This window comes from Microtus oregoni, unplaced genomic scaffold (genome assembly GCF_018167655.1).
Source record: "Microtus oregoni isolate MIOR12 unplaced genomic scaffold, Mior012 000018F_ref0000195, whole genome shotgun sequence".
Taxonomy (NCBI): domain Eukaryota; kingdom Metazoa; phylum Chordata; class Mammalia; order Rodentia; family Cricetidae; genus Microtus; species Microtus oregoni.
In genome coordinates, this window is record NW_024543077.1 from 32,926,965 (window position 1) to 32,949,833 (window position 22,869).

Sequence of the window (22,869 nt, forward strand, 5' to 3'; positions counted from 1 at the left end):
CCTTTAAAGTCAGAGTCCACAGTCCACGGCCCGGGCTTGGACTAGTTAAAAAAACTATGTGTATAAGTGTTTTGCCTTCGTGTGGGTCTGCACATCACATGAGCCTGGCGCCCATGGAGGTCAGAAGAATGTATCAGATCTCCTGGGACTGGGGTTATAGATGCCGTGTGGGTGCTGGGACCTGGACCTAGGTCCACTGCCAGAGCCACGAGGGCTCCAAACCACGGACCACTGGCTACATTTACTTCACAAAATCTCCATTGGGCTTCAGTGGGTAAAGTGTCTGTTGAGCATATAGCCCAGTATCTGAGAACATCTTACGTTTATGACAGGGGCATTTGTTCTGTCTACTAGTGTCTTCCACGCATCTAGAGGAATGCCTGGTTCAAGACAGATGAATTCAACATATTTGATGAATGAATGAATGAATCTTAAACAAAAGATGCCCTCAGATAAATCATCCCCTCAAGATGGGGGCAGCTGCCAAGCTCCAAAAGTCAAAGACTTTTCAACTTTTCCAGCATCGTCTGGTGCCTTCCCTGCAGCCGTCGGGCACCATGGGTCTGCTCTGTTTGCTGACCAATGCCTTCATGTTCGACAGTAGTGTTCAGGCAGTCAGTAGATTCCATTTATGCAATGCCACCTCAGACAGTGCCTAAGTAATATCAGTCTATCCGAAGTAGGACATATATGCTCTAGTCTTAGAAAATGCCATCTTGGACATACTCAAATGCAAACATCCTTAAGCTAGGACGTTTGGTGACTTCTTACATCAGTGACTTAAGAATTTAAAGAGATTTTCTTCCACTAAGTTAGACACCTCTCTTTTGTCCCTGCTCCCTCTTCTTTCAAGAGTTATGAACTCATGTAGCCCAGGCTGGCCTTGGACTTGCCACGTAGCCAGGAATGGCTTTAAACTTCTGATCCCTGTGCCTCTGCCTCACGAGTGTCCTCACCATGATGCCTACCCTAAACTGCCAGAGTCACTGTGGCTACCAGGACAGTAAGCAAGGGTAACACTTAGAAAAATAGTGTCATTAATCTTATTTTAAAATAGGCCTGATATGTCAATGAGATACATATTAAACCAACTCACAATACTAGACATTTTAAATATCTTTATATTAAATACCAATAGGAGGCTAACATTTTAACATTTTTTTTTAAAGTCTTAGTTCAACAGAATGAAACCACAGCAACCGTTCTCAGTAGATGACGTAAGCAATAGTTAGATCTCAGCATCTAGACACAGTACTTTTAAAATGGTTTGTTTCTTGTTCCGTTTAAGAGTCTGTGAGAGCCCAGCCAGTCCCGGGCTGTACACGGAAAGAGAGGAGGCCTCTGCTTCCGTTGGGGACCACGGAAAGGGCTGTGCCTATGCTAAGTGCAGCCCATAGCACACGGCTGTGGCAGGGACAATGGGATGCAGCATGGCTGCATGGACAGCTGCCCAGAAGAACCTCGGCAACCCACGCAATCCCTGGACCACTGAACTGTGCCGGGGCCACGGAGGAAGGTGGGAAAACAGCACACACCGTAAAACACTGTTCCTCCAAAGTCGTCTGACAACACAGAGCAGACCACGGAACGATATATGAACATAGTTGGCAGAAAAAGCCCATGATCAGTGAAAAAGAGTGTTCAGTACCGTGACACAGAATGTATTTTGGAATTATCTGATACTCGTATTTGGCTAATGATTCAAGTCAGTTACTAGTTTTTCTAATTTCGTGGCTAATGAAGACAGCCAGCTAGAAATAATAAAGGCAGCCCATTCAAGAACATGAATAAAACTGCTGGGTTTATCTAGATCTGTAATTTCAACTTTAAAAAAAAAAAATGTTTGCCTTAAGAAAGCTGGCTCCCTTAATGGATGTGCAAAGATAGTTTTATTCAACCGGTGACCAAAATGACAGCAAGACCCACTTAGCTTGGTGGAGTATATATTAAACAGAAACTACTTGAGAATTTGGGAAACGTTCTTTCTTCTATGGGTGTTTACTTTCGCTTAACCGCAGCCAACAACAAAGCTAGGTCACCGAAGAGCGCAATCGTGCCTGCAGTTTTACAGGCCAGTGTAGAAGATGTGCTAACACCCCTGTTCCCCCCCACACACACTCAGATGAAGGATGTCCACTATCGTCTGACATATCACTGCATTATAAAGTTGGCTTTGAACTGTGCCATAGGCAAAAGAGCGGAAGACTTCCAGCCATACAGCAGAGGGAGCATGCCAGTATCTTCAGGACAGAACCGCTCCTACATCACACTGCGGACTGTCCCGTGATGTGCGGCGGTTGGACCCTGACGACACAGCATTTACTAGAGGTCACTCTACTCCTCACCTTTCCCAGACACTGGCAGTCTAGTCCTGACGCCTTGGGCGGGTCTCTGCTCTGTCCGCAGAATCTACTTTACACAAGTGACTCTCCGGTTCACCTTCAGTGAAGACGCGTGAAGTCCTTCGGAGTAACGGGTTTCTAGCGAAGAGAAATATCCACTCGCTAGCAACGGGGGGGCAACAACCGTGTTGTTCTTTCTTGCATTTCCCTAGAAACACAGCAGGTGAAGGACCAGGAGCAGGAGGGAGTCACAGATGGGAAGAAAAATGTCTCCAGAGAAGAGAGAAATTCATGTTTACACTGCGCTCATCTGCAAAAAGACAAAATGCAGTTAGGGTCATTACGCGGATGCCGTGACACGCGACTCCTGTATCTTACACCACTGCCCTCGGAGCAAGGGGATGCCCCCTAAGCACATTACCACATGGGACCAGAAGGGCTGGCATGGCCTAGCCTCCCTGAACTACTCAGGGCCGCTTCTGCCACCTAAGCTGATGGGTTATGACTCTGGATTAGATCTGTGACTCAACCCAGACAGACTACAGAAAGCTTTCTGCTGTTAATGCAAGTCTCGGGGCAGCAGCTTAGTAAATCAGCTTGTTCAAAAGGCGGGGGGGAAATGCTGAGCCACATGCACCCGGGGGAGAGGGATAAGGGAAAAATGATGACAGTCCCTTAATGGCCGCTGGGTAGGCAACATCAACAAAGCCCGTGATTCAGATGTGGGTCAGAGAAGTAAAGCCACTACAGAGCCCTTCAGCTCCCCACCCTAGCCTGCCCTGTGGCCCTGGATACAGGAGATTGTGGTCAGCCAGCTGTCTGTCGGAGGACACTGGCCTGCCACTGACTCTGGCTCCCATGCTGGGGCGGTTGTAGGTCTCCAGGATGGTTCCGTGCCCTGGCTGCTCTGCAGACATTGCTGCCCCTGCCATTGTAGGGTGTACGTGTGCAGGTGCTACCAGCAGCCTCTATTCTAGGGCAGAGGCCAGGGTCCTGCTAAACGCCCTTCGGAGTGAAGGGCAGCCTCCACAGTGAAGACTTCACCAGCCTAAGCACTAGACCGCAAAGCCTCTAGGGAGTTCTAGGAAAGCAGTTTGAGACTGAAAACCGTGTTGGTGGGTTTGTCTCTTAAACGGCACTCTTGTTGACACAGATCTGTAGTTAAAATGGTGTACTACTGCAGGAACAGGGGAGAGAAGGAGAGCGGGAGAGACAGCCTGCGTCCAAATCCTGCCACTCTGTGAAGTTCTTCATACCCTACGTTGGCTAATAGTGCCCAGCACACAGGTCTGGCCGAAGAAAGCATGTATAAAATGTCCAGCGCCAGAGAAGAAACTAGCGGGCAGTGTTGATGTGAAGACTGGACAAAGGCCTCTAGGAAAGTAAGCGGATTCTACCCTAGCCCCAAGAGTCAAGTCCACTCTATGGGAACGTTATGCTACATAAATAAATGCCCACGTCCTAGCATAGAAAACCAGTCCTCAGATGCTGGCCCTCATGGACAGTCACCTCAGGAGTCTGACCGCCAAGGCTGGCCCGGCTGGCCACCCTCACTACCTCTCTAGTCCACGGCTGCCGCCTCCTCATGGAAATAAGCCAGCTCAGCTGAGTTCACCTCGGAGCACACACCTACTTCCATGTGTTTTGTGACAATGTCTGCGTGGCCCAATGTGGCCGCCAACATCAGCTCCTCCTGTCCTGGCCTCGTAACTGCTGGGATTCTAGGCAGAGTCGCCTCACTCGGCCCTCATACTCTCACTCCCGAGAGTTACCACGGGACAGAAGTCAGGGAAAGGGTCGAGGACGGAGCACACTGTGGTGACGTTAAGCTGCTTTGACAGGCCAATCCCATTCTCACCTTGTCCAATCAGACCAGGACCTCTATAGAGGTTCTGAGACCATTGGGGTTCACCTGGAGACTACTGTGGTAAGCTGATATTTCTCACAAACTAATTTATTATATCTATACATCCTATGTGTCTGTTCCGTAAGTCCGACGGATAAAATTGCTAGAACAGAACGGCATCTGGAGGCTACGAACCATGTCTTGGCATTTGTTGGAGGGTGTGAAACCCCCCCAGTTCTCACCGCTGCGGCGTACTCAAAGTCATGCTCCTTGTACAAATGGAGGAACTAGGGATTTAGTAGGTCGCGGGGACCCACAGTGATGGCAGCTGGAACCGTATGCCAAATTCCAGGCACAGGCTTCCCACCCAGCCCTGCCTTGCCTTTGCCTTAACAGAGGCCAAGAGCTTCTGCCTGGCACACAGCGGCAGTAGTGACGTGGCAGATCTCCTGGGGGGCAGAGGAGGCGTGAAAACGCATCCTGGTTTCAGACCCTTTGCTCAGGTTTACACGTTCTCAAACTTTGCCGTTATTCCACTTTCATATGAGATTTGCCAAACACCCTTGACAGCAGTATCAGGGTGCTGCTGTACACAGACCGGAGGCTTGCTTCCCAGAACTCCGCACGGTTCTGTGACCACACTAGCTCCGCCCAGTCTCAGCAGCCAGGAAGCTCTATGAAAGCATTTCCTGAGCTTCCCAGTCCACTCTGTGAGGTCCCATGTGAGGAACAGACAACAGCTGAGGTGACACATGCTTTCCCTGAGCACACGGACATCCGTGGCTGAAGCCTTCCTCTCTCTCCTGTCCCCATCTCTGACTCTCGTTACGGGACACGTTCTTTTGCTAGGTACAGAGCCCGCGGCGACGAGGAAACCGCCTGACGCCTGCTACAGCTAAGAGAATGATTTTGGAAAGCATTAATCAAGCTTTGGAAAGTGAACTGGCCTAACTCCGTGTGGCAAGGGGCTTCAAATGAAACAGCATCAGCGAGACTGCCAGTCACCCAGACGGAACACGTGGGATGATGGACCTCAGGCTGAAAGGCAAGGGGTCCTACTGGATCAGCTGAAAAACATTCTCCCCAAAGAAGACTGTCTCTTTTGCAAACACCGTGTTTCTATTTAGATCGTGAAACCTATTAATTAACCTTCGCTCCCTGAACCATTCCTCATGCCCGTCCTTCACAGCCTCAAAAGCTGGCAGGATGAGTTAGCATCCTATGTAGCAAGTGGAACTCTCAGCCCCCCGCCCTGCCCTCTGTTCCCTACCCCCCGTGAGCGAGTGTGGAAATGCTGTACCAACCAGCATCTGCCCTCCTAAGGATGACTCCTTCACCCAGGCCCTAAGCAGCCACGGGAATACATCTGCCTCAGAAAACCTTGGTCTCTTAGTGTGTTAACTGTCAGTACAGCTAGGCCTTCCTGCTGCCCGGGGAAGGGAATGTGAGCACCTGGGATACTAGGGATGAGATCCTGCTGCTGCTGCTGCAGCTGTCCTAAATACAGGCTCATCTCTCTAAAAAGTTTTCTCTCTGCCCAAGGCTGCTCCTCACAGACAGACTTCTGATCTGCCGCCCTACCAGCCTGCTCAGGCGTTCTCAGGATGGGACCAGCCGGCCACGGTACTCACCATACTGTCGAAATCAGAGCCCACTATCCGGGACATCTCATCAAACTCCTCCGGAGACATGGGAAGCAGGTTGTCCGTGGTCTGAAGTCTAGAGGGATGGCTAGAAGAGAGAGAGGAGAGAGGGCAGTGTTAACCGCAAGCTACACAGGCAGCAATGCACCGAGACTCTCTTTTATCCGCCACTGAGTGACCACTTCGTATTTTGATTTCAGAAGAGCGTACACCTTATAAAACATGTCGGGAAGACTGCAGATCATGGGAGGTTTATGTCCCCAGCCCGGCCCCGGGGGGGGGATACACTAAACTTTAGACATGAGTGAGCGATTGTCAAGACTGAAGCCTACACCCCTGCTGCCTGGTGGAGCCTCGGTGTGAGCGTGTGCGGTGTCATCTGCGTGGGCAGACTTCTGAGGCTTACCCTGGACAGAAAAGCACCAGAGAAGTGTCTGGGGGAATCCCTCATCCCTACCTTGAGGGTTGTATGCAGATAAGGCTGCTCCACAGAGTGTTTTTACATGAAGACTACATCCATTCACCCCAAGACAGTGCCGCAAGCCAAATAACTGACAATTGACTTTTTCCAAAACTTTCTGCCTTTTGTGGAATGAAACAACAAAATAAACGCAAGTGGAGGAAATGGATCTCGGTTATGACTCTGGCCTTTTCTTGATTTGAAAAGAACTACTCTCCCAATCGTCCATTTTTGTTTATTTTATTCATACTTTTCCAAAGGATCAATCTGGGGAGAAAGTATATTCCTTACATACAACTTCGCTTTATTTTTATTTTGTTCATTGCTGTTTTCGCTTGGGATTTTTGTTGCTGTTTATCTTAAGGCAGTAAAATGCTGACAAGCAGTCACACCGGGGGGCTAGTCAGGATCTTTCCAAAAAGTCCAACTGTAATGGCAGCATCAACTACAGCAGAAAAGCAAGCTACGAGCCAACGCCATCCAGGGGCCCCCGCCAGGAGCCAGGCTGGCGTGAGGCTCTGACACTGTCAGTCTTCCGAGCTCACTTACACTTCAGACACCGAAATCAACTCGGTCTTGATGTAGCCCGTTCGCTTAGGGTCGTCAAGCTCCATTGGTTCTGGGGCTGGAAGCAAGCACACATCACGGCATTCGCGTTAGCAGAAATTACACAGGAAGGGAACCGTCGCTTCGAGGGACCCATTCTGTCTGACTTGACAACTTCGCGTCCTGGAACCTTACGGGGTCATGACCTTCCTGCCAAGGTCATCTGAGATCCTGGTGGGAATGGAGAAACGGCCAAGAGAAGGCCAGGGGTCTAGCCACTGGCCTCTTCCCAAGGCTTGTGGTCTTGGAGGAAGACGAATGAAGCCCAGGAATGCCAAGGTCAGGCTGGTCTAGCTGATGGAATATGCACAGCCGTGGGGTAGCCTAAAGGGATCTTTGCCCCAGAGTCAAGGTACAGCTAGTTAGACTTCATATTTCAAACAGCTACTAGCTTTGTTGGCATGTTCCAAAACTGGCCAGGTCTAGTATGAATTTTCCCGAATGTGATCCCATGACCGGAGAGGCAGACTTGCATCCGAGAAGTCTCTGGCCCCTAAGTCTCACAACCACAGGCTCTAAGAAGCAACTGAGCCCACCCAAATGGACCGCTCATTTATCCTGAACCCAGGCAGGCTAGAAGAAATTGGTCAGCCTTGGTTCCTACCCTCTACCCTTTCACGTAGAGAAAGCAGTAACAAACATATAAAAACTAGACATGGATTTTCCCAGTATCCTCAGAACAGAAATATGTATTCATTGCATACTAGCCACAGCAGGCCAAGCGATATTTCACTTCAGCTGTACTGAGTGTATGGCGTTGTCTAAAAAACCCTGCCCCATCAATTCAGAAGCGATGGACTGGTATCTGTGCCATCATGAGCCACTGATAGGATGATGGGGGCCAATGTGTTTGGAACTCGCTTGGGAGCAACTGAGCACCACAGACCTCGCTGTCCTCTCCCATCTGGGGCACCACGGCGGGCTGCACACTCACCTTCCTTTGGCCTGGAGTAGTACTTCCCAAAGGCATGGTCTTTGTCTGTGTTGGGGTACAGGTACTTCAGGGGATTCTCTGGGATATTCTCAGCAGCCATCACTTTGTAATTGCGGATAATGTCGGGGAAAGTAACCGCTGAAAGCTCTTTCTTCGTGTAGGGTTCAACGGCGTGGAAGTCGGGTTCTAGGAGGAGGAAATCACAGAGGCTGACTGAGTACCTAGCACCTCAGAGAGGTCTAAAGTTCCTGCAGGCAGAGTCTGGTGAGGAGCAGGTACAACCCGCGAGGTCTGTCCACCCAGGGCCTCTGTGTTCTAATCCTGCCTTCGGAGGAAAAGCAAGCGCTGCCTTTGTTCAGGAACAACACACTTGCTGACCTCTGCTCAGGGTTTAGTTCCAGTGCAAAGCTTGCATCTTTAACAAAAGCAATGCCCATCCACGGATATCTCTGCCCGGGTCACTGGGCTCGGGCTGCAAATCGTGTTATTAAAGATGAGCCCCCTTCCTACTTTCCTTTCATAGTGAAAAACCCCGTTTTATTAAAACAAGCAATTCTCAAAACAAAGATGCTGCAAGCTACTTCTTCCCTATAGTCTCTCCCAGGGCATAAGCTGTGCTTCAGGTGTTCGGAGCCCAGGACACCTCGGAGCAGAGCATGCCCTGTTGCTCCAAGCTGGGGCTCTCCCTCAGGTTTCTGACAATTCTGTAGCCCACGCTGCCCTGCTCCTCTTTGAGAGGTCTCCTAGCCCCATCTCTCAATGGGTTTGGGAAATGAACTACCAGGAAAAAACAAAACGGGGCAGACCTCAGTGCCCACTGCCGGCACTGGACCTGAATCCAGGTCTCTGGCTGTTTTCATCAGAAAAAAAAAAAAAAAGTAGAAGAGTATTCCTTCTTTCTGACTCTATCTCCTGAAAACAAGAAGTCCCTGCTTCCCCTCCAGCGGCAAGTCATAAGCAACCATCGGTTTGTCACTGTTACTTTTCCTTCTTCCCACCTGCCCCATCTTATCACAGGAAAGCTGCGTTCGGAGCTACGTTTGTTTTTTTGGGTTTTTTTTTGGTTTTTTTTTTGTTTTTGTTTTTCGAGACAGGGTTTCTCTGTGGTTTTGGAGCCTGTCCTGGAACTAGCTCTTGTAGACCAGGCTGGCCTCGAACTCACAGAGATCCGCTAAACAGGTATCTAACAGGCAGAGAGACGAAGTCCCTCCCCTGAAGGTGGGCGGAGCTGCACCCCATCCTCGCGGCCCCCTGTAACTGGGTGGACGCGCAGCGCACAAAGTCGGTCCTCGCCCAGGCAAGGTATCCTGGAGCTGGCTACGTCTGAAATCCTACACTGTGGGAAATGTGATCCCTTCCAACAACTGGGTGCAGATAGTGTTGACTCATATCCTTGATCTGCAGGCAACAGACCCGAGAGAAAGGAAAAACTTGGCCTTGGGCTCTGAAAGGCATCATTCTCACGTGTCCCGGGCAGCTTGACACCGGTGTTCCCGGTGGTGGGGAGCTTATGTAATTATAGGATACGCGATTTCAGTTCCAAAGCTACCCAAACTGATCGCTCTGCAGGGGTGGATGCAGGGACGGTAGGCTTGCGCGTGCGCAGACCCGCTTCACTCACCCCCTCCGTTCTGCGACCGCTCCACCCACGTGAACGTGATGGCGCCTTCCCGGGAGCTCTCACTGAACCTCAGCAGGAACGTCCCCGGCTGCTGGTCCTTAAGCAGAGCGCGTTCTCGCTCCTTGCTGATAAAGCCCATGATGCACCTGGACATTAGATTAATAGGAATATTTTGTATTTCATCCATGAGTTTTAATTTTCATTTTGACTTAACAATCTAAGAAAAGTGCTGCCACTTGAAAACAGAACGTATTATAAAAAACGCACATTCAAAATGTTTAACCGAGGCTTACAGACGCCTCTCCTTTACACACGATGTGCTCAAGTAAGAACCGAGAGGAACGCTGCATTGGCATGAAGCTCCATAAACAAGTGAGGGGCCTTCTTCCGGTCCTCGCTGATTTTAAACACCATGAAAATGATTGTCTATGCATCTCGTACTGGAGATGCGGGCTCAGAGGGTGCATTTTCATACGGCCAGCCAGCACTTCCTTGTTGGGAGCAGTGAGACCCCCAGATCCTGAATTTCTTGTTTTCCCCTGATCTGAGTGCCAGCAGCTGCTCTGAGCAGGAGACCTTCAGGAGTTCCCAAACGGCAGGAGAATGGTTTCTGGTGGGTTTGGCTGGGGCATGGCTCTCTCTATATAATGTGCCCCTGAACACAATAAAGGGGGCATCCTTGGGGAATTCAACGATGACCCATGTTGCGGTCTCTCTGTCTGTGTGTGTCTGTGTATTTTAACCTCCAGCCCCCTTGCCCGAAGCTCGCGAACTGGGTACAGACACCGGAGCGCGGGGCGCGGCACTTCCTGTCAACTGGAAGCTAGGGTTGAGATAGCCATTGATCCCGGGGACAAATGAGTTAACCCCTTCTCTTCTATTATTTTTAAGACAGAATCTCGCTGGGTAGCCTTGGCTGGCCTACAGTTTGCTGTGCTCACAGACAGCTGTGACTCCTGTGCATGTCTGTGAGGAGACCAAGTTCCTCTCAAGTAATGAAGCCCAGCTTAGACCTTGTCGCAGCCGTAAGCACACATGCTAAAAACCGTTTCCACGTTCAGCCCTCGGTGACCCTTACCCGTCATTCCAGAGGCAGAGCAGGTGTTTTTTAATGAGTTCCAGGATGGTGTCGATCCAAGGCCAGAAGGAAAAATTTTTATCGTTAATATTTTCCTGCAAGTACAGAAACGCACAGTTGGTTAAACAAAAGCAGCGGCGTGCCCTGTCCCTTCCAAAGAGGCCCCAGCTCAGGCACGAGTGACAGCTGTCCCTTAGCAGGGGATGCCCGAGTCCCTAGCCTCTGACTGACTAACTGGCGCTCTCCTTTTCCCTGGCACCTTGGCCCAACTGCAGCACCCCAGCAGGGATGCTCTCCCAGATGACTGGAGTCAGGGCCAGTGTGAGCGGCTCAGCTCCAGCTGGCGGGGCCCAACCGGGTAGCAACATCCTGTTCTAGTGCCCTCAGCGCGAGCGGTTCTGCACAGGTCACTGCACACATTTCACACGGCCTCAGCCAGAACCCTGCTGATTAAGGGGCCGCCGTGAGGGACTGGAGACGCTTTGGGGTGTGGAAGAATGTTATCGCCCAGACAGGTGCTTCCTGTCGGGCTTGGAACAACCTCCTGAACAGAAGGAAAGTAAACAACTGGCCTAGGGGGTGTGAGGGGGCGGACGAACATGCCAGAACAAGCAAACAGCGAGCTGCCACCCCGAGAAATAGGAAAGCCGCCCCAGAGTGGAAAGAACCGCGGTCAGAGCTGTAAAACCCAGGCAGCACCTACCTTACAGAACCTCGTCCACGGAATAAGACCGTCAGGGCCCGCGTTAGGACCTAAGGGGGAAGTAGCCCTTTTATTAGACTGAAATGGATCGGACACTCTAGCCAGATGGACAACTTTGTATATAGCTGCTCAAGATGGAAGAACTTAGTGCAAAGGGGTGACTGGCTCTCTGGTCCAGGAACCGGAAATGGGTCGGCAGCTACACAGACCAAGTGGACACCACCAAATGGTCGAAACCCTATGAGTGGTGGTTGTATTTCACTTCTTTATTTTGTAAGACAGGCTCTCCCTGTCTCAAACTCATCACCCCTCCCTTGGCCCTGCCTCTCTCTCCCAGCACTGAGATTACAGATGTGCGCCAGCCAGCACACCTGTCTGCTGCCTTGATTCTCACGGCAGGAAGGAACGGCGGGGATTACTGGGCTTCTGACTATGGAAATATGCTGGAGACTGAAGCATCACAGAGCCGTCTGCTGCCTCTTAGGTCTCCCTTCCAAGCTGATGCTACTCTGGTATCTGTCCCTGCAAGGCTCTCTGGAGAAGCCCTCCCTCCCAACCCCACCCAGCATGATTTCCCGTTGCTCCCCTAACTGCCTACACGAAGTCTCCCCTACCAAAAGCCCTACAGATGAGCTGAACAGTTCAAAGTAAGACCAAGATTACCCCGTGATCATCGGAACTAGTACTTGGCTTCATACTCTCACTTTAGACTTTAGACTTCTGTTGTTTCCCTCTGCCTTCTCCCAGACTGGACAGTGGCTCAGACTAATGCAAGCCACAGTCAGGCTTAGCCATAGAACTAAAACAGACCGGTCTGACCTAATGTTACATCCACACTGCCTTCATTTAAGGAAAACCACAGGTAAGCAACAAGCAGGGAAAAAATCCTTGAATCTCATCAAATGCAGATACGGAGCAAGACCTGAGACCTTCCTTAATATGCAAGTTGGGTAGAAGGCGCTGCGGAGGGTCCCCTGGCTGAGAAGGCCCCACTTCCGCTGCAGTCTGTGATGGACAACGGAGTCGATGGAATCTTAAAGACATGGTTCAGATACTCCCGTTCATTGGAAGGTCTGTCAGCGATGACTGGCTCTTTCATTCATCAGCCACTAAGAGAGAATCCCCTATCCTGGTCCAGCCTCGCCTGATGGACAGAACTGGCCCTGCCTCCTGCAACACGGGCCCGCCTGGCCCGAGAGTCTGGGGCTTTTAAGCCTAGAACTTTATTCTGTGTCAGGGACTTTCCTTGCTTACTCCCTAAGGACAGATTTGAGCTCGTCCGTCTCATCGATAACTCATTTCAGGCTCATGTGACATATTTTATAATCTGAAAACTTACCCTGAAATCCTGTACCAGAAATGTTAAGAGAGTGGTGGTGTGTGTGGGTGTGGGTGGTGTGCGTGGGGGTGGTGTGGGGCGCATGGGTGGTGTGGGGTGCGTGGGAGTGGGGTGGAGTGCGTGGTGGTGTGCGTGGGAAGGTGATATGGAGTCCGTGCGGGTGGGGTTGCGTGTGCATGGGGGGATTCACTGCTCCTTTGCCAGGACTTAACTTTGTTTTCAAAGCATTCCTCTCACTTGGCTACAGTTGGCTGTAATTAAAAAGCCAACTGATTTTTAACGTTCTCCTACCTTTAAGAAACAGAATAGTCAGGCGGTGGTGGCGCACGCCTTTAATCCCAGCATTCAGGAGGCAGAGACAGGTGGATCTTTATGAGTTCGAGGCCAGCCTGCTCTACAGAGCCAGTTCCAAGGCAGGCTCCAAAAGCTACAGAGAAACCCTGTCTCAAAAAACCAAAATAAAAAAGAAAGAAGGAAAGAAAGAAAGAATAAAGGCAGATGGAAAGCGAAAGCTGCCGCGGGTGGGCGGTCACCTTACCCAGAAGCTTCTCTCCCAGCATGCTCAGCTGGTCAGCGTTGAGACCTCTCTTGGTGACCGATGAAAACTGCCAGCTCAGCACCTCGGAGAGCTGGGACCAGCGCGCGCACGGTGGGTTCAGGAAGAAGGAGAGGTTCTAGAAAGAAACACCCAGAAGCTGGGGTCACAGGGGAGCCACCAGCAGCACAGGCCCCAGAGCTCAGTGCTAGCTTCTGTGACACACAGGCTTCTAGCTGGGGATGAGAAGCCTCCGAGCTAGCACGGTTAAAATCTATTTCCTCACTAGCATTTTAACTACAAAACTGATACTCGAGGCACCGTTGTGGCCACGCATTGATGTTCCCAAGTGAGATGGAACAGAACAACGTCCTGGCTTTTTATCGCCGCTCGCAATTGTTTTGGCCTCTCTGGTTTTTGAACTTTTGTGATTTTTGTGGGTGGCTTCATTGTTTAAAACAGTGCCAAGCACTGTGCTGATGTAGTAGGATGTGTCTAAGCACAAGAAAGCCAGGGGTCCGTTTTGGAGAGGATATGGGTGTTAGAAAAGCTTCACCCAGGCACGACGTCAGTGGCATTGAGCTAGAGACTTGGTAAGAAGTTATCAAATACATTACATAAGGTGCCTTTCAAAAGAAGGGCATTTCAGCTTTGTGTCGATGGGCTGACGGAAATGCCGTGTCTAGAGGCTGATGAAGCTGAACTCTGGAATTCCCCAGGAAGCAATGATTCTGTATTTAACAAGAGCTCCTGGTTACTTTAGAGAGCACGAGTATTTCTCCTACTGAGAATCAACAACCAATCGGCAGTCCCTTCGCCCTCTAAGACAAGGGCATGTTCACTGAACAAATGCTGACATTTTACAACAAATGACACCAAGAGACTCACTCGACAACCAGAGAAATCAGATCACCAGCTGCCTGCGTTCGTGCCCATGGGAGGGAAATCACTGGCCAGCACGTGTGCCTGACTACTTTGCCAGTCCAGTCCCTCGAGTCTTTAGTGAAGCCACGGACGGGGTCACAGGGAGCGGGCGGCAGGCAGCTCAGCCTTGAGCGACTGTACTAAAGCAAACGTGTTTTCCGTACCCTGGGTTCCGTCACCAGCATGTTGTACCACAGTATGGAAGCCCAGCCGCTGGGGAGCTGGCTGACGTTGGAGATCACCACGACAGGCAGAGAGGTGGTCTGGAAGGGAACAGAGACCTTGAGAACATTTGACTCACAGGCAAACACTCAGCAGCTCCTGTCTCAATCAGAACATCTCTTTTACGAAACATCTCTTTTAAGGTTTATTCAAGCCTCCAGCTTCCCGAATCACGAATGTCAACTTAGTATTAGCTGGAGGAGATCACCCTGGGGACAAGAGAGGGGGCTCGGCAGTCAAGGGCACTGGTCACTCTTCCAGAGGACCAGGGTTTGATTCCCACCCCCACATCGTGGCTCACGAATGTCTGTAACTTGGATCCCCGGGGATCTGGTGCCCTCTTCTGACCTCTGCAGGCACCAGACATACATGGGGTATACAGACCTACATGCAGATAAAACATCCATACACACAGAATTTTTAGAATAATAAGTTCTTAAAGGGATCACTTTTTTTTTTTTTTTTTTTGCTATTAGGTAAGTTAACTCTGAAATAAAAACCCTGTGGAAGTAAAAAAATCAAGCATGTTCTCCCTTGGTAAATCTCACCTCAAGGTCAATCACTAGGCCTGGCTGGCACAGCTGGGTCTCAAAGCTAAGGGAGTGGAGTTCTTCCGTGACAATGAGAGGCCCCTAGGAAGAGGAAAAGAAGACAGCTTGATCACTGACCCTGCCGCTCCCAGAACCCAAACAGGTCGCAGAGATCCTAAAAATCAACCGTGGTCCGGAAGACTTCAGAATGCAACAACCTCCCCCAGATTTTAAAGTTCCCAGCGCCTAGGTGTTCTCTCAAAGGTGTCTGTAATTACAGCAAATCTATTTAGAGAGAGAAACATCAGTGGGAAGGCACTACAGATGGGTTTATCCTCTTGACCTCCAACCATCTGCCTGCCCGCGTGGACCGCACAGCTCAAGCGGCGATGGAGGCAAAGGCAGAGAGCACATGCCTCTCAAGTGAGAGCCTCTACAGAAAGGACTAACGTGGCGGTCATAAACGCATCGGGTGGGTAGAAAGGGAGAGCTTCCAGAGTGCCTTGGGATCACAGAGGGTGACGGAGACAGCTAAGGAAGCTGACTGGAAGGTGGCTGCACAAACCACCATTTGCTTTATTGCTTCAGTGACCTCTACTGGTCGTGACGTGGAATGACAGCAAGTGGTGTGCGCACCAAGGACAATTCCGAACCGAACCATACACAAGCATTTTGTCTATCCATCTCTCATTTCCCTTTTTATTTTTTTCCTTTGCTTTTTTTTTTGAGACAGGGTTTCTCTGTGTAGCCATGGTCCTGGATCTCCCTTAATAGACCAGGCTGGCCTCCAACTCACGGAGATCCATTTGTCTCTGCCTCCTGAACGCTGGGATTAAAGGTGCGTGCCACTACGCCCAACCATCTCTCATTTTGCAATCGCCACAAACATAACTCCTAAGGCTCAGGCTGTAAAAGGGATCTGTGAGAAGGCGATGGTACCATGTAGGAGATACGGTGGCAGGGAACCCTCACAACACCAGGTCTTCGGTATCAGTCACTGTGCTGGACGGTTTCAAGTCAGCCCAGCACAAGTGGGGGGGCGGGACCCTCACTTGAGAAAATTCTTCCATAAGATCTGGTTGTAGAGCATTTTCTTTATTAATGATTGGGCGGGGGAAGCCCATGGTAGGTGTCATCCCTGGGCTGGTGGTCCTGGGTTCTATAACAAAGCAGGCTGAGCAAGCCACGAGGAGCAGGCCAGTAAGCAGCTCCCCTCCATGGCCTCTGCATCAGTGCCTGCCTCCGGGTTCCTGCTCTGTTTGAGCTCCTGTCCTAGCTTCCTCCAGTGATGGACTGTGGTGTGGATGGGTAAGCCAAATAAACCCTTTCCTCCCCAACTTGCTTTTTGTTCCTGGCGTTTCAGCATGTATGAAACATGCCTCATCATAGTAACTATGACAAAAATAGTAACTTTCTGTCTCTTGCTGCCGCTTTTCCATGTATTCTTGGCTAAATCGCACTAACTTCTGGGTCTCCTTTCCTTCACCCAGATATGAACAATACAAAAGCCCATTGTGCCCCATTCGGTTGGCTGTCTTTGTAGGTCCTATGAGACTGTGGGTTACACTGCCTTCTACCCAAAAAGTACAAAGGCAGGGAGGCATTTTCACCGACACCCCAGTGCTCTTCCCTGTCAGGTCTAAGGACCTCTGTGATGTGTCCTTTCAGAACACATAGTCTGGTCAGGACCCCCTCACAGTCCAGAGATGCTCACCTCGTTAGTTCTGTTGCCAGCATTTTTCTGTTCTTTCAGTTGCTGTAAAACAAAAGACCACATGGTTAACTTACAAATAAGGCTAACCAACACAGTTGATATCTTCGTTCACAAATCAGTCCCATCAGGACCAGAGAGACGTATGTGACACTATTGGCAGAACAGGAAGGAAAGTGACTCCTCCAGCAGCCTGCTGGGATGTGGGCACGCTGACAGAGATGAGGCCCCTGAACTACGGCGCTTCCTTGTGCAATGGTACATCAGCACCGTCCGCAGCTCTTTCATGGTCCCAGACTCACGAGGCAGCTTCTTGGCTGTCTCAGCAGTCTCTCGGGCTAGGCTCGGCACCCCAGGTCTCCCAGGCTAGGCTCGGCACCCCAGGTCTCCCAGGCTAGGCTCGGCACCCCAGGTCTCCCAGCCTAGGCTCGGCACCCCAGGTCTCCTAGCCTAGGCTCGGCACCCCAGGTCTCCCAGCCTAGGCTCGGCACCCCAGGCCGACATAGTCTCCCAGATCACACTTCAGTCTTTGAAGTTGAAAGGGCTGTTCTGGACACTCTCGGATGCCCAAGCTGGGCAGAGGCTCTTGCCTCACACGTTAACTCCCTAGCCAAGAGGTCTGCGGCTCATAAGCTGGGACTCAGTGAAAAGGTGCCACACCTGTGGACTGGGGCCTCCTCTTGCTACAGCGGTAATCAGGCTGCTACACACTTGGAAGGTGGGAGCGGTGAGGATGGACCGTGGGAATGGCTTTCTTGAGAGCACTGTGGGGAGTCATAGCGACCGCTCACAGGCAAGTGCTCACATACTTAATGTGAGTGGATGACGTACTTGACTGAGATCAGTACAGCCCCAAGAGTGTTTCTGGAGTAAGCATGTCAAAAAAACACAGTGAGGAGACGAGGGACACCGAGGAGGGACCAGGATGCCGTGGTAGCGCGAGTCTAGAGGCCACACACTATGAGAGTCCCAAAGGACCAGCGGTAGCTTTCAGACAGCAAACTGCTCTGCTTACCAGGTGCCGGAACTCTGCGGCCAGACTTCCGTTGGTGGACTCTTCCATGTTCATCACTTTTGTGTGCGTGCCCAGGATGTTGAACTTCCGAAATCTGTGCAGCGCAAGACACAAAGCCTTAAAATGCTTCGAACCCGTAGACAGACAAGAGAGCAAAGTACAAAGAAGGCGTCTCACCTACCCTTTGACTGTGTTTTTCTCGTTCACGTCTCTGCAAAAAAAAAAAAAAAACCACATGTAGAGTTGAAATATGTTTTAATAGATGCTAGACAGATGTATAGATTAAAGATAAAAGCTGGCTGCACAGGCTGCAGGGGGTACTGCAGTTACTTCCTAGCCTGCTGCCCTCCTGCAGTTCACTCAGTAAATATGTCTTCTGGTGCGGGAGGTCCTTCTGTCTGCGTGTTGCTTTTATTGGCTAATGAATAAAGAAACTGCCTTGGCCTGATAGGGTAGAACTTAGGTATGCGGGGAAGACTAAACTGAATGCTGGGAGAAAGAAGGGAGGAGTCAGAGAGAAGCCATGGAGCTGCTGGAGACGGATGCTGGGAACTTTAGCAGATAAGCCACAGCCACATGGTAATACACAGATTGATAGAAATGGGTTAAATTAAGATGTAAGAGTTAGGGGCTGGTGAGATGGCTCAGCGGTGAAGAGCATTGCCTGCTCTTCCAAAGGTCCTGAGTTCAATTCCCGGCAACCACATGGTGGCTCACAACCATCTGTGATGAGGTCTAGTGCCCTCTTCTGGCCTGCGGGCATACACGCAGAAAGGATATTGTATACTAAATAAATATTTTAAAAAAAGATGTAAGAGTTAGCCAATAAGAGGCTAGAGCTAATGGGCCACTCAGTGTTTTAATTATTAATACAGTTTCTGTGTGATTATATCGGGTCTGAGCTAGCTGGGCGGCCCGGGAACCAACAACCTCCCTCCACTAACATTCTTCATCTAGACCAGGTAAGAAGAGGGAAAGGAGGACGAGAGAAGACGATGTGAGCAATAGTACGCTTTGAGGTTTCAAGCCACTGAATTTTGGGGATGTTTTGCTACCAAAGACGACGACAGGGAAGGCACAGACACAGAGTGCCATGAAGAATATTTGTAACAGGGCGGGGAGAGACAGAAAGTCAGAGGAAGCCGCTCTGAATCATGACAAAGCATTCTGGAATGAGCTGAGCTCGCACAAGACACAGTCTGACAAGAGCAGTAGGTGTCTGGGTGGGGAGAGTGTTTCTCCAGCGTAAGCGGTATGGCTAGGTCAGTGCTAACTGAGATGCAGGGGCTCCTTCATGTGGACTGCCACCATGAGAGATCCTGCCCATGGCTGGGTCCCGAGCATGGCCTCGAAACACAAATGAGTGCAGCAGGCTCCATAGCCCCACCTCACCCCAGCCCAGTCTCTCACGTCACCCAGAAACCATCGCCCAGCTGGCTGCAGACCACAGCCTGGACCTCGGGTGTGTGCTGGACTAAGGGCCTCTCCTCTGGGGCTGAGATGTGCAAAGTCCACCGGCTATAGACCTGCCAATGGCAATCTCCTCTGTTCTTTTGTTTACTCTAAGCTAGGAAGCACCTGCTCCAGGCACCGCTCTCAGCCCTCAGAAAAGCAGCCAGTGATTTCAGTCTGCTAGGATGTCCTGATGGCCCTGCGGCAGCTCAGTAGCCATCTTTCCCCTCCGGCAGTCTCAGGACCTGCAGTCCAGCCCTAGGTCCTGGGAAGAGTTTCCAATTGGCTTATTGGATGGAGACGTTAATAAAACCAACATTTTAAATAGTATCTTAGATGAGATTAAAGGAATCTTACTTATCAAATGAGACTTTCACTTTCAAGTTATAATTCAGCTCTTGCAATTTCACCAACAGTCTGGAAAGAAAAACAAAAGTCATTACCTTAAAAAAAAAACCTGTTGACTAAAATGTATTTATTGTGTAAATTCCCCAACTACAAACAGTTGTACAGACTGCTCTCTTCCCTTTTAGGTTAGGGTAATCACAATGAACTGGGACAACATTCTAACACTAACGGACTAACAGCGCCGACTTTACATTCTAACCAGAAGTTAGTGAAAGCAACTCTTTTGTACAGAACTCCGCCAACACAGATCTAACCAATATTCCCACTCTTGACCAATTACTATATGGGCAAAAAAAGTGGATACTACTCTTTACAAAACTTGTATTTCATTTCCTGTGCTAGCGAGAGAAAATATAAAGCACCGCCAAGACATGAAATTCCCACTGCTACCCTAGTCAGAAAAAAGCAGGTTGGCACCCGATCATTGGCCGTGAAGAAAGAGAGAGTGGACTAAGATCCCATGAGCCTCTGTTCTGATAGCTAGACACCACGGCACAGGGGGGTGGAGGATGGGATGGACTTCCAGCCTCTAATCAGGAGCAGGTAACAGGTGACGGGGGTTTCCTCTTTCCTATCAGTTCTGAGTTCTAGGTTTCCCGGTGCTTGACTGTGCTGCTGCAACACTGCCTGCCGGAGAAACAACGCCTGTGCTGCCATAAATGCTTCTGGAAGGGACGAGGCCAGAGCTGCAGGGCCCAGCTGCTCATCCCCAGGGCAACACTTGCTGAATGCAGCCCACTCCCCAGAATACGCCAAAGCATTGGCAGAACGTCTCTCCGACTCCAGCATGGAGAGAAGCAGACTACATACAAATATCACCCTGGTTTTATCAACTGAAATTGTTAAAACTTACGTACATGGGTCTATATGTGAAATATGCACACACGTCATTTTATATTTATGGCAAGATTATGGGAGGATAGACACAGGATGGTCACTGCAGCTGTGCACGGGTATTTAGATCACAGGCCGCTGGTCCAGCCTGGTGAAAGCATTCACTCACAGGACAACGTACATGCCAGAGTCCCCACCCCCACACACTGTTGCGGTGTCTATCTGGAATTCACACAGCTCCATTATGGGCCTCTGTTCATGGGGGGGAAGGCTGCTGGGAACTGGGTCTGTTATATACATTTCCGAGGCTCTAAGTTCCTCTTACTATGAAAATGTACTGTTTTGCAATTAGCAAAAAAGCAGGCCCGTGTGCATATACGGAACTATCCCTTCATTACCTCAACTTCACAGTGAACTGCACCCCGGTCTTCAATACCAGCGGCCTCTGGGGATGAGTTGGCATGCATGGCTGTCGCTCCACCACGAAGGAGCTGTAAATGTCCAGGAAAGCAGATAAGTCAGAATTGTCATCAAACTTAACGCAGTAAAAAATAAACAGATGAATGGTATTTTTTCCCCAAAGAGGAAATAGGTGGAAAAATGGAAGGACCGAAAACATCGGAGTACCCGAAAATATTCTGACAGTCTGACAAACTAGGTAAGAAACGCACTGTCTGATCTAGGTGTGGAGCAGCCTCCGGGTCACTGGGGATGGGGAAAGAGGCCATGGAGGAGAAGCCCGAGGGACCCATGTGGCTAACAGGGAATGAAGGACCAAACCAACAGACTGAGTGGGTCTCAGAGCCTGGGTGGAAAGGCCGCGAAGGGCCCCGGGAGATGAGAAGACCAGATATGAAAGCCAGGCATACGGGGAAGCCACAGCACAAGGGAAAGGACGGACATTCTGAGGTCAGACTTGTTGAGCCAGACAGACTGGCTGAGGGGCAGAAGGAGAAGAGGCATCGGCAGAAGCCAGGAACCTCGCGCAGCCCATCAAAGCCTTCCAAACCGGAGGCAGCCGGTCCTCCGGGCTTACCTCTGAATGAGCTGTTGGAACAGGACGAAGGTGCGGTCTGACAGGACCTGCTTGTTTTTGGTGATCGGATCCGGTTCATAGGTGAACTTTTGTTCCAGCTCCTCCAGCTTTTTAAGCTGCTGACGAACCTGCTGCAGACTCTCCGCGACGATGGTGAACCTGGGGAGGTACGAGACGCGAGTCTCAGTCTCAGTGAGCCGCAGTCCCAAAGCAGCCTGGCCTCAAGAGACTCACAGAATCCACACTCAGGGAGAGATGGGGGTCTGCTGTAGCCTTCAGCTCTGTTACTTGTAGAGCAAAACTTAGCATGCAACTGAAGAATTGCGACACTGGTTCTGAGAGCTGCAGGCCTGGAGGTTTTTGCCAACTTGACAGGCTATCGTTTTTCTGGGAACCTCAACTGAAAAAGAGCCTCCATCAGATACCCTAGGCAAGCCTGTAGGCATTTTCTCAATCAGTGTCTAACGTGAGCGGATCCAGCCTACTGTGGGTGGTGCCAACCCTGGGCAGGTTATCCCGGGGTGAATCAGAAGCAGTCTGAGCAAGGCAAGGGGAGCAGTCCAGTAAGCAGCTCCCCTCTTTGGCTTCCGCTTCAGTTCCTGCTTCCAGGTTCCTGCTTTGGGTTCCTGCCCTGACTTCCCTTAGCTACGGAGCATGACCCGAGGGTGGTAAGCTGAAATAACCCTTTCCTTTCTAAGTTGCTTTTAGTCATTTTTTTTTTCTTTCTCACAGCAATAGAAACCCTGACGAAGACAGCTATATAAAGCAAGTCTACCGGGTAGAGCAGGGGCTCCAGGTAATCTCTGATTTCAGGATAGCTAGGATTTCAAAAGGGCCAACCATAGAGGACAGACAGGGGACCAGTTGAGCAGATGCCTCAGGAAACACTGCTTTAAGCATAGGCTGATGCTGCAAGGCCTCCTAGAGACACTATGAGGGCCTGGGCTTGGGGTAGCCTAGAAGAGAAGAGGAAAGAAGGAAGTGGCACAGGTCATATCCTCTAGCCTGACCAAGGAGGACACTAGTGACTGCCCTGGGGCTTTTCCTTCCTGACAGTCAACTGCTAACGGTGTCCCACTTCTGAGGCAGGCACCCAGGGTACCACACACTTACTCAGAGAACCAGAGTAGAAAATCTTTGAGAAAACACCTGCCCCTCATGGAAAATGCCGACTTCTCCTGGGGGCTTTCCAACTCGGACCCACATCACCAGGGGGGGCTCCTCATCGTGATGTGGGTGCTTTGCTGTGGAGAATCTGCCAGGGTCTCCCACGAGATCCATTCCAACAGTGACTCACAGAGAAAATGGCAATCTAATACTGAGAGTCAGTGCCACAGAAAGAGGTTTTGTGACCCATGGCAACCACCATGGTCTCCAGATAGCCCAGCGCTGACCAGCTGAGGGCCTAGGAAAACAGCATCCTCAGGGTACAAGGTCCAAGGTCATACAGGGTTGGGAAACTCTCTTCTACCCATGAGCTACTTAGGATACAGATGGACAATTTACAGGATGAAGATAAATGGATGTATGTTAATTTTAACTTCAAAAAGAAAAATAGTTCAATTTCGGGGCTGGAGAGATGGCTCAGAAGTAAAGAGTCCTGACTGCTCTTTTAGAGGACCTGAGTTCA

At 50.4% G+C, this 22,869-nt stretch overlaps 1 protein-coding gene across 1 annotated transcript in view; it reads right to left on the minus strand.

Moving 5' to 3' along the window:
* Positions 1-134: 134 nt before the first annotated feature.
* The window catches only part of LOC121458866 (signal transducer and activator of transcription 1), a 37,991-nt gene continuing 15,256 nt past the window's right edge, over positions 135-22,869 (minus strand). The window contains exons 10-25 of the mRNA XM_041668190.1: positions 21,240-21,398; positions 20,602-20,694; positions 19,319-19,378; positions 17,691-17,720; positions 17,510-17,603; positions 16,498-16,539; positions 14,802-14,885; positions 14,196-14,294; positions 13,111-13,246; positions 11,234-11,283; positions 10,531-10,625; positions 9,453-9,598; positions 7,832-8,017; positions 6,841-6,916; positions 5,820-5,919; positions 135-2,652 (exon numbers count right to left, since the gene is read on the minus strand). Coding sequence (XP_041524124.1) covers positions 2,638-2,652; positions 5,820-5,919; positions 6,841-6,916; positions 7,832-8,017; positions 9,453-9,598; positions 10,531-10,625; positions 11,234-11,283; positions 13,111-13,246; positions 14,196-14,294; positions 14,802-14,885; positions 16,498-16,539; positions 17,510-17,603; positions 17,691-17,720; positions 19,319-19,378; positions 20,602-20,694; positions 21,240-21,398 — 1,465 coding nt within the window. The 3' untranslated portion in view covers positions 135-2,637. The remainder of the gene's footprint in view (positions 2,653-5,819; positions 5,920-6,840; positions 6,917-7,831; positions 8,018-9,452; positions 9,599-10,530; positions 10,626-11,233; positions 11,284-13,110; positions 13,247-14,195; positions 14,295-14,801; positions 14,886-16,497; positions 16,540-17,509; positions 17,604-17,690; positions 17,721-19,318; positions 19,379-20,601; positions 20,695-21,239; positions 21,399-22,869) is intronic.